This window comes from Pseudochaenichthys georgianus, chromosome 7 (assembly GCF_902827115.2).
Source record: "Pseudochaenichthys georgianus chromosome 7, fPseGeo1.2, whole genome shotgun sequence".
Taxonomy (NCBI): Eukaryota; Metazoa; Chordata; class Actinopteri; order Perciformes; family Channichthyidae; genus Pseudochaenichthys; species Pseudochaenichthys georgianus.
In genome coordinates, this window is record NC_047509.1 from 1,661,204 (window position 1) to 1,673,703 (window position 12,500).

The 12,500-nt window shown below is 40.7% G+C and overlaps 1 protein-coding gene across 1 annotated transcript in view; it reads right to left on the reverse strand.

Annotated features, from left to right (window-relative positions):
- The window catches only part of plxna3 (plexin A3), a 151,380-nt gene that overhangs the window by 51,865 nt on the left and 87,015 nt on the right, over nucleotides 1-12,500 (reverse strand). Inside the window, 3 exon segments of the mRNA XM_034087271.2 lie at nucleotides 1,452-1,575; nucleotides 3,879-3,979; nucleotides 8,775-8,915. Coding sequence (XP_033943162.2) covers nucleotides 1,452-1,575; nucleotides 3,879-3,979; nucleotides 8,775-8,915 — 366 coding nt within the window.

Genomic DNA, 12,500 nt, shown 5'->3' on the forward strand with positions numbered 1-12,500 from the left:
TGATATACAAGTGAAGATTGGGGGACGATTGGACCGTGTCCATTGGACTTACAGCCACATTCTGTTTCATGGCTAGTTATCTGTCGCCATGGCAACGGCATTTGAAGACACCCCATAATATGCTTAGATGTGTTGATGGCTGCATCGTTACCAAACCTGTGAAGTTCTGGGCTGTTTGGAGTAATTTCACTGAAGTTATGAGAAAACCGTGTTTCAAGGCGAGCATTGTGTTGCCATGGCAACGGCATTTGAAGAAATCTCAAAACTGTCCCTGAGATGTCTTCACGGCTGGACTTTTGAAGTCTGCTGCATGTCAGTTGAGCGATGACATCATCGTGTTCCATTACACAGGTGTTTACAGTTGAGCTAACGAGCTCTGTAGAGATCACAGGTTTCCATTGTTCTGAATGAGAGATAAACCTCTTACATGTGAACGTTTTGTGGAAGAACCGTAACAGATATCTGTGAAATTTCAAAACGTGAAGCATGTCAAGGAAGTTGAGTATCTGAAGTGTAATTTGTGTGTACTTTCGGGTTAATAATGTGGCCTTTTTGGCAGTTTAACTAAAGGTGTGCGGCTGCTACCGTGAGGAAATATCTGCCTGAAATTACAATGGGCTTCAATGGAGGAATGTTGAACGTTTTTGTCATTTCATGCCCTCAAGAGGCATTTTGTTTAATTATTTTTGCTTAATTATTTGTCATTTTTCAAGCTACGAGATGTTTTCCTACGTTTATCATGAACAATTATGTCCCAGGAATGTAGGGTTTGGGAATTATGGCAGTTTAAAAAATATATATGAAGGCACATTTCAAGATTTCTTACCCTCTAGCTGTGACATCACGCACTCTAGTTAATGTTAAAATGTGAATAAAACCTCTAAAACAAGGTCTGAACAAATGTTAATATCTCTGAAAGTAAAGGTTTCTGAGTGAAAGTATGAATGAACAGTTAGCAGTTGAAGTCGCATGAAGATTTGTTGAAGTCTGAAGATTTCCTCCATTGACTTCAATGTTAAAAATGTGATGTATTATGGGATGTATCTCTGGAATTATGAAAGTTATGAATGAGAAAAGTAATAGCCATCGATTCCCGACCGAGCTGAACGTTTTGATGTTTGAACGGAGTTTCGATGCGATGTTCAATGCGGGAGAAGAAGAGGGTCAAAATACCGGCGGAATAATAATAAAACTGTTGTCCGTAGAAGAACAGGTAGTTGGAATGCTGTAAAAACATAAATAAAGGTTTTAAGAGTGTGTGTGTGTGTGTGTGTGTGTGTGTGTGTCTGTTTGTGTGTGTGTGTGTGTGTGTGTGTGTGTGTGTCTGTTTGTGTGTGTGTGTGTGTGTGTGTGTGTGTGTGTGTGTGTGTGTGTGTGTGTGTGTTACCTGAGTCAAGGTGTGTCCACAGAATCACCTTTCAGTTACTGAACTTTAAAGAGTACCAGTTTACCTGTGTTGCCGGGGAGGTGACGGACATGTTGCTCGGGGTAACCGTAATTTCCACACATTGGTCAAATCGGGTGTTGAAGTGCTGAGGCTCCTCCCACCTATCACACGCTTCCTGTCTGGAACACCTGGAGGGTCACAGTAACACAGGGTCAACATACTGAACACACACCTGTTCACATATTAAAGTGAAATGAATCAAGTTTAAACTCTGTGAAGCTCCAAAGCATTTCCCCTCCCAGGTGTGTAGTCAGTGCAGAGGTGTGTGAGAGCAATATACAGGTGTGTGGGTGTGAGAGCAGTATACAGGTGTGTGTGAGAGCAGTATACAGGTGTGTGTGAGAGCAATATACAGGTGTGTGTGAGAGCAGTATACAGGTGTGTGTGGGAGCAGTATACAGGTGTGTGCGTGTGAGCAGTATACAGGTGTGTGAGAGAGTAGTATACAGGTGTGTGTGAGAGCAATATACAGGTGTGTGTGTGAGAGCAATATACAGGTGTGTGTGTGAGAGCAGTATACAGGTGTGTGTGTGAGAGCAGTATACAGGTGTGTGTGAGAGCAATATACAGGTGTGTGTGAGAGCAGTATACAGGTGTGTGTGAGAGCAGTATACAGGTGTGTGTGAGAGCAATATACAGGTGTGTGTGAGAGCAGTATACAGGTGTGTGTGGGAGCAGTATACAGGTGTGTGTGTGTGAGCAGTATACAGGTGTGTGAGAGAGCAGTATACAGGTGTGTGTGAGAGCAATATACAGGTGTGTGTGAGAGCAGTATACAGGTGTGTGTGAGAGCAGTATACAGGTGTGTGTGTGTGAGGCTTCGTGTGTGTGTGTGTGTGTGTGTGTGTGTGTGTGTGTGTGTGTGTGTGTGTGTGTGTGTGTGTGTGTGTGTGTGTGTGTGTGTGTGTGTGTGTGTGTGTGTGTGTGTGTGTGTGTGTGACCATATCTTCTAAAAGGGTTGCATGAATAATCTTGTTTCTCAAAGCAATGATCAACCTGCGAGTTGGATGTAGAAAAGTCAGAATCAATATCGATGTTTTTAAAGTAAAGATTGAACATAGTAAAAAACTGTAAATGATATTGTCCGTCCAAAACATAAGCCCATGACTGATAGTGAAAACCCTTGGATGATGGGAGACTAAAAGCTGTAGGAATCCAAACGGCAACATATAATAAATACCCTGTATCCAGACTGATGCAAAACAAGTGACCTTTGACCTTTAGAGAGGGTTAGAAAGAAAACCCACTTATGGGGTCATTTGGGGAAATGTATTGATTTACCATTTAAAATATTTTATTTATTCCGTATTATTTATTTGATTCATTGCCTCTACACGTTATTATTAAATGATACATTAGTGAGTTTAATTGAATTAAATGTAATTATTGTTATTATAATTCCACACTATTTAGGGATTAGAGTTCATCGAACAACACAGTTGAATTAAACGCATTATATTTTGTATCCATTTTAAATCTATTTTGCATATCACTACACAGAACTATAGGGACCTTTAAATTGTATTAGTAGTAATAGTATTTGTTATACTTAATACTATATACTTGTTTTGATTGGTTGATGGTGCAGGGCTTTACTTTGACGGTTGGAGTTAACTGGTGCTAATTCAAAGAGGCACTTCCTCCACCGGCTGAACATCAGTGTGTGTGTGTGTGTGTGTGTGTGTGTGTGTGTGTGTGTGTGTGTGTGTGTGTGTGTTGAACCATTTATGGAAACATTAATGACGCCTCATGGGAACACACACGGTGGTAGATGTGTTGTGTGTTTGGACCACACACACACACACACACACACACACACACACACACACACACACACACACACACACACACACACACACACACACTCTTCTGTTTCTTCTTTATTTATATTGTTCGACTTCCTCTCTACTCCTGATTTGTGTTTCCTTCAGTGTGTGCTTTCCCGTATGGAGTGTGTTGTGTCGACACGGAAAAGGTGTACACACACACACACACACACACACACACACACACACACACACACACACACACACACACACACACACACACACACACACACACACACACACTGTTAACACAAAGTCGTGTTGAGTCGGTAATTCAATTGTTAAGCAAGTACGTTTCTGCAAATCCTTGTCCTGCATTTGTATTTGTGTCTTCTTAGCAGTAGTGTATCAGCATAGTATATAATATATTAGCAAAAATAAATAAATAAAATAAATAAAATAAAATAAAAAATAATAAATAAATACAAAAAATACAAAAAATATATATATAATAATAATCATATCATATAAGTTACTATAACATAATATATTATGAAAAAAAACACAGGTAGAAATAACTTTGCGTCTATAGTTGTGTGTAGTAGTGTGTGTGTGTGTGTGTAGTAGTGTGTGTGTGTGTGTGTGTATAAAATAAAGAGTCTTACTTGCTATAGAGCACACACCAGCCGCAGTGAGGGTCTCCGGAGCCCAGGCAGGTGGCACAGCTGCTGTACTGATCACAGCTCTCCACCGGGAGCCGAGTCACCTGCACACACACATTATAACACACACACATTATAACACACACACATTATAACACACACACACACACGTTGGTACACGTTTACAGCCGTATCATAATCAATGTGGCACAACGCTGCTCCTGTGATCCAGCCGCCACACGAACAGTACACAATATGTAAGGTGTGTGTGTGTGTGTGTGTGTGTGTGTGTGTGTGTGTGTGTGTGTGTGGTGTGTATGTGTGTGTGTGTGTGTGTGTGTGTGTTGGATGCAGGATCCTCTCACCTGCTGAGCTCACACACAGATTACATTTTAACCACAACAATCTGCTTTAATCCCAAAACCAGGAAGATTATTTATGTAAAAATGTACTCATAAGAAAAGCTGCAGATGGAGCCATGAGAAACGAATGCAACTGAGTTGCGAATGTTTAATGTTTAATGTTTTTATAGGCAATTTTAAGCTTTGTTAGTTCCAGGTTTAATATGTGCAATAAATTCATTTCCATAAATTCTGCAATAAACATTGAACCCTCGACGAGCCGAGCACCCATTATTTTATTTTGGCCCACTGTGTATTTGAGTTTGACCCCTGCTCTAGGGCAGGGGGGGCAACAGCGGTAATTAAAGTTTCAAAGTCTCAAAATGCTCCAGCTACTGTCACAAACTGGATGAATGTGAAGGATGTCGTTAAAGGCAGATGAAAGCGTAATCAAGGAGCGCTATGGAGCGACTTTGATGGATATTGGACTCAGGATTAATTTATTTGGATTCCCGCTGAATGAAGAAATTAAAGGACGGCGGAAGTGGAAACTATTCACAAAGGGATGAAACTGTTTAAAACACATGCTCAAAGTAAGCCGGATGTTGCCGATGTGTTTATGTGGATTCAAAAGTCGTAAATAATCTACAAAATGGAGGAGACCGATCTGATCGGAGCAACTGACAAATAATCCATCTGAAACCGGCGTAGACAATGACTGTGTTTTAAACATGCGCTTATCCAGACAAACCCGGTTTGGACACTTTACGGGCAGAAGAAACATTTCTATTAAAGAAAGAATTATACATTTCTGTCTTTTTATGCCTTTAATACTAACTTGAATTTGTATTAATATTAATTAAACAATTATGTTTTATATTTTATTGTAATGTAGAGACAAGGCTTTTAGTGACATCATGGATTGCCTTACAATTATATGTAAAAAAAAAAAAAAAAAAAAAAAAATCTAAATATGATATTTGGCCTCAAATCATCTGAGGCCTGGCGCCCCCCTGCGATCTTTGGCCCCCCAGGTTGGGAACCACTGCTCTAGAGTATAGGATAGTGGAGAGAACGTCTGATAGCACAGTTTAAGAAAAGTGTAAAAAATGTCCCAAACTACCATTCATTATTTAAGCGGCCCAGGATTTTTTGTACATGATATTATTATTAGGATTGACTATAACAAGAAGAACCTCAAGACTCCGTTATTTCTGAGGCTTTTGCTGACATCAAACATGACTTTCAGTTCACCTTATACTTTATTACACTTGGTTTGCTGTCGTATTTTATTGCATCATGTTTTGCTTTGGTTTTCGAGGTTTTGATGGTGTTTTTATTGCTGCTGCTTCATGAGAATGGCCCTCTGGCGATCAGAGCGATAATTGAATTTAGTGGAAGATAACTCGAAGAAGAACGAGCCGAGGATTAAAGGATTGCCTTTAACGAGGACATGCTGTTTGTCAAAACGCGACGGACATTAAAAGCGACACATTCTGGATTCCTCACAACAAAACTAAAAGGCAACAAGAGACCCCTTAAGAGTTTAGAGGTTCAGTCTTATTTGACATTTTACTCTAAAGTCAATATGTCTGGTCATTTTAGTGTCTTTCTAACAAAGTGAGGAAACGGTGCGCGTCGACATCCAGCGGCAATGAATCCACATGCGGTCAGTGTTTCTAGCATTGTTGTGTTTTTATTAGTTTTGCACAACAATGGCGCTCGATGGCACACAGGCAGAAGATACACAACACCAATAATACCCGTTTGGTAGATGCACGTATTGCTGGGTTGACTCGTTTCACCAGATGTATGCTTTAAAGTAAATACACATATTTATTCCTCATGCTTTAACTGATCGTCGCTTTATTGTTATGGAGGTAAATGTATGTCATCACTTAACATTGATTTTCTGGTTGTGTAATCATAATATAAGACATCAGAGATATAATTCCCACATTACATAGTGTGTGTGCGTGTGTGTGTGTGTGTGTGTGTGTGTGTGTGTGTGTGTGTGTGTGTGTGTGTGTGTGTGTGTTATCTCAGTGTGGTTTGGTGGTTTCCCGCTGACAGCCCTCGCCTGTGTGTAACACATTAGTCTTGATTTTACAGACAGTTAGTCAGTGTGTAAGTCTGTCTTTGTCTCTGTGTCGGTGTGTGTGTGTGTGTGTGTGTGTGTGTGTGTGTGTGTGTGTGTGTGTGTGTGTGTGTGTGTGTGTGTGAGTGTGTGTATGTAGTATCTTTTACCCAGAGGTCACTGCAGCAGGAAGACAGCAAACACAGTGGACACTCTGTCTGTCTCTGTCTTATTCAGACGTTCACACATGAATACATTCATTGTCTCATTGACACACACACACACACACACACACACACACACACACACACACACACACACACACACACACACACACACACACACACACACACACACACACACACACACACACACACACACACACACACACACACACACACACACACACACACACTCTGACCTCATTATCGGGCATTTCTTTAAAGGAACAGTGACGCTGTAACTCTGTGCCAGACTTCATTCAGAAAACAGCTGATTCTGCAGTTTTGGTTCTCATACCGTCTCTCAGTCACACTGTGCGTTCACTGCAGAGATGCATTGACTACACTCTGCAGAATACAACACATATATAATACGGAATACATCTGCTAAAAGCTGCACCTTCAGTACGTATTTCATCTGTGTGAAAGCAATGATTTATTGGGTCATTTTACATGAAAGGTATCATATTTATTCGAACAATGATGTTTGGGAATTGAATAAAGTAATCATAATGAAACATGTTATTAATAAGAATATCATATATGTATATCATTGATAATGAACATTAATCGGGGACAAAATGATTAAAAAAAACAAGGACACTAATTCCATATCTATTGAAACACGAAAAGACTAAATGTGTCTTATTTACAGTGAAATGTACCTTTTCTATGCAATTAAATAACTAATTTGAGTTATTGGAGGTGGACAACTTTACAAAAGCATACACAATAAATTCAATTATCATATTATGTTTAATATTTAACATCCATATTTAATTTAATATTGAAACTCCATTTATTTAAAGAAAATTTAAAGAAAATTTACCATTCACCATATTACATTTTCAACAGCTTCAATATTTAAGGGTTATTTTTAAAACGTTTTTTACCTTAATTGTCCCATATTGTTTTGCTTAAATGACTAACCTGAACAATATGTATTACAAATCAGTCCAGTATTAAGCATAATCTCTGCAGCCTGCTATACTCGTATCATGAAATTGCACACTAATAAAGTGTTATGTAATAAAACATATTTATTTTATCGCTGACCTCAGATCTCTAGTGTCTGGTATCTTTTTATAAAGGACCGTCGATATGTTTCTATCTGATCTGCACTGTGATGATTCACTCTGTGGGAACCAGGCTGCGCTCTGATTGGCTGCTGAGGCCTCGTGTAAATGTATGTTTATGTAACACTGCAGAGAAATACACTGACGACTCATCTGTATGTGTGTGTGTGTGTGTGTGTGTGTGTGTGTGTGTGTGTGTGTGTGTGTGTGTGTGCGTGCGTGTGTGTGTGTGCGTGCGTGTGTGTGTGCCCACCTTTCACTGAAACTACAGTGAGAATGATTAAAAAGCTGCTGCACTGCATGGTACATCACACACACTCATAACTATTTCTAATAATTATATATATAATGACGCCCGGCTGAACTCCAACAGCTGTTTACTGACATCAGTCCTAAAATACTGAGCATATCGGAATGACCTGCAAATAATATCTGAATATGTTTCTGTAAGTGTGTGTGTGTGTGTGTGTGTGTGTGTGTGTGTGTGTGTGTGTGTGTGTGTGTGTGTGTGTGTGTGTGTGTGTGTGTGTGTGTGTGTGAGTGAGTGTGTAGGTGTCGTCAGCTGCACAGGAACTAACAGTTGTTGAACTCAACTCTGCTTCCTCTCAACGGTACAATAAGAGTTTCAACAGGGGACATAAACACACACACACACACACACACACACACACACACACACACACACACACACACACACACACACACACACACACACACACACACACACACACACACACACACACACACACACACACACCCCCACACCCACACACACACACACACACACACACACACACACACACACACACACAATCATATACAAACATCGTGTGTATTGTGGCGCCAGCTGAGCGTTATTCACATTTGCAACTTCCTGTCTGCAGATGTTAAAACAACAGAATTTATATTCACCCCCCTCACCCACACATACAAGTCCACACACAAATACACACACAAACACATACATGTACATACACACACAATATAAATAACTACAGGGCCTGATGTAATGATATAATCTGGACAGTCTTCATCATGTATGGAGTTTGTATTTACTTACTTGAGTGTTTACTTGTGTGTGTGTGTGTGTGTGTGTGTGTGTGTGTGTGTGTGTGTGTGTGTGTGTGTGTGTGTGTGTGTGTGTGTGTGTGTGTGTGTGTGTGTGTGTGTGTGTGTGTGCTCACCTGTCTGTCGCTCAGCAGGTAGATGTACTGATGGTCCGGACTGAACACCATGTCTCTGAGGATCGGCTTCCCTTCCACCACCGTCACCGTCTCGTACAGCAAAGCATTCTGGGAAGGCGGTGTGATGCCATCCACGCGAATCTGAAACACACACACAGGAAACAGCAAATTAGCCTGATGCTAACACAACAACAATGAGAACTCAATGAGTACATGTAAATCTGGTTAGCTCGATTGCTAAAAGCCCCATTATTCACAATGAGGAATGCTAACATGTAAATCTGGTTAGCTCGATTGCTAAAAGCCCCATTAAACACAATGAGGAATGCTAACATAAATCTGGTTATCTCGAGTGCTAAAAGCCCAATGAAACACAATGAGGAATGCTAACATAGAAATCTGGTTAGCTTGATTGCTAAAAGCACCATTAAACAAAATGAGGAATGCTAACATGTAAATATGGTTAGCTTGATTGCTACAAGCCCAACGAAACACAATGAGGAATGCTAACATGTAAATATGGTTAGCTCGAATGCTACAATCCCAATGAAACACAATGAGGAATGCTAACATGTACATCTGGTTAGCTCGAATGCTACAATCCCAATGAAACACAATGAGGAATGCTAACATGTACATCTGGTTAGCTCGAATGCTACAATCCCAATGAAACACAATGAGGAATGCTAACATGTACATCTGGTTAGCTTGATTGCTAAAAGCCCCATTAAACACAATGAGGAATGCTAACAAGCAAGAGGAACACACAGAAAGCTAAATAAATAAATACAAATCAGGTGTTTACTTTCTCACTCTGTTCCAACCAGAGAAACCTCTGTTCCAAATGTGTATATGTAGCTTATTCTTCTGATTGAATTTGGCTAGTGTCATGCCAATATTTAGCTAGAAACGTCCAATTTAAACCACGTGAAATGAGCAAAACCAGACTTCCATTCTGCTTTTTGGCAACACGCTTTATTAGAGTAAACCAGACTCTCAGTAAAAGACTTTTGGACAATTCGGATTGAGTGATAATCACCAATTATATATAGCCTAGGCTACCATTATGTTTTTAATAAAGCATATCATCAACTTCAATTCAAATCACCAACAATCTACAATCAACACACATCCAGCTTCCAAACGAAGACTTTCATAGCAGACTTTTCATTCAAATTGCAATCTAAAAGCTTGAATGTGAATCAAAGTGTAATCACAATGAGGTGCCAGAATGAATTTAACAAAGCCAAAGAACTGTGTGCTGTCTGATCACACCTTTGTATTGCTGATTAAAATATATACACTTGTACAAATGGTGTCCTTTAACTGCATCACATACAATATATTCAGAGAGAAATCCTAAATGCATATTATACTGGAATTAAAATAGTGAAAATCTCCATGACGACGTGGAATTTTTTTGAGTTTTTTTTCTGTTTTTGAGCATTTTTGCTGATTATGATGATGCTGTGTGTAAAATGTGTGTATGTCTGTCTGTCTCTGTGTGTGTGTGTGTGTGTGTGTGTGTGTGTGTGTGTGTGTGTGTGTGTGTGTGTGTGTGTGTGTGTGTGTGTGTCTCTGTCTGTCTGTCTGTCTGTCTGTCTGTGTGCGTGTGTGTGTGTGTGTGTGTGTGTGAGTGAGAGAGACTGTGTGTGTGTGTGTGTGTGTGTGTGTGTGTGTGTGTGTGTGTGTGTGTGTGTGTGTGTGTGTGTGTGTGTGTGTCTATGTGTGTGTGTGTGTGTGTGTGTGTGTGTGTGTGTGTGTGTGTGTGTGTGTGTGTGTGTGTGTGTGTGTGTGTGTGTGTGTGTGTGTATATCATGTGTGTCTGATGTTAAATACAGCAGAGGGCTGACAGGGAGATGAACAGTCTGTTTAAAAAAATGTGGAGCGACTAAAATAAGATTCCCCAAATCTCCCCCAAAACCTCCCTCCCTGAGTCTGACCCAGAAAAACACCACAGAGGAAGAGGAGGAGAGAGGGGGGGAGGAAGGGGGAGAGAGAGAGAGAGAGAGAGAGAGGAAGAAGTGGGATAAAAAAAGGGGGTTGGGAGAAAGGAAAGGATGCAAGGGAAGGAATAATGGGAATAAAAGAAGAGAGGGAAGATTAGAGAAGGAGAAAGGAGAGAAGGAGAGGATAAGAGGAGGTGATAGAGGAAAGAAAGGAGGATTACAAGTGGTAAGGAAAACAAGGTAGGAAGGAAAGGAAGCAAGGACATACAGAAGGGAACAAACGGGTGCATTGGAGAGAGTGGAGATTAAGGAATGAGGAAGCAGAGAAGGAGAGGAGAAGGTGAAGGGTGCAAGGTAGGAAGAGGTGTTAGGAAAGGAACGAAAAAATTTAACAAAAGGGCTAGGTATGAGAGATGAAACAAGGAGGAAGGAGAGGAGGAGAGGAGAAGAGGAGATGAACGGGATAGAGGAAAGAAAGAAAGATAAAAGGATGCAAGGTTGGAAAAAGCGATATGGTGAGGAAAGGAAGCTAGGAAAGGAAGCAAGAACAGAAGGGATCAACATAGTGGAGATGAAGAAAGAAGGAAGTAGGGAAGGGAAGGAGACGGAGAGGAGATGAACAGGAAAAGGAAAGGAAGGGAGGATTGAAGGATGCGAGGTGTAAAATCACGAGTGCACAAGGATTAAAAGAGAGAGATCAAGGAAGGAGGAAATAAAGACACATTCAAGGATAAAAAGGTGTCAAATATGAGAGTTAAATAAAGGAAGCAAGGTCACAAGGTAGCAAGGGAAAGAATAAGGAGAGAAAGTAAGTAGGACACAAAGGAAAGGAAGGGGGAGTTGTGCAGAGAGATGAAAGGGGATGAAGGACAGAAAGGAAATAAAGTGAGACAAGGAGACAAGGATGCACAAGGGGTAGTAAAAAAGTATGGAAGCAAATAAAGGAAGTAAGGACATAGGAAAGAAGGAAAGAAAGTGGAACAGAAAATGAAGGATGATTAGAAATAAACCAACAAAAAAGATGAAGGAGTGTAGTTCTCCCTCAGTGTGTTAATTAGCTGTCTGCTCGTTAAGCAGCCGAGCTTAATTAGAGCTGACACACACACACACACACACACACACACACACACACACACACACACACACACACACACACACACCACACACACACACACACACACACACACACACACACACACACACACACACACACACACACACTGATGATGAGGCAGCAGGTCTGACTCACAACCAAACCCACAGCTACACAATCCTGTTTCACGGAGACACGCACTATCTCACACACACACACACACACACACACACACACACACACACACACACACACACACACACACACACACACACACACACACACACACACACACACACACACACACACACACACACACACACACACACACACACACACACACACACACACACACACAGCGGCAGCAGCAGCAGAGAGGGAGGAGACGTGTAAGTAGGACACTGCAGCAGACAGCAAATGCAACACACAGAAATCTGTTCTGTGTTTAAAAGTTGTAACCCGTCAGGTTTCTGTTCCGTTGCACGAGTCCTTCAGAGGACACGACTTGTTGTATTTTATTAGCTTTGTTTTTTCACCAGAACTCGAGGAAGACAACTAACAAGCCACTTTTTACAACAGCAGGTTTGAATGGCGCTGGTGTTTAGGATTGGACGGCTTTATGAGGCCCTCAAAATGATAACAATGTTTAATAGACTTTTCAATGAATTGTTCGATTGAAAGACA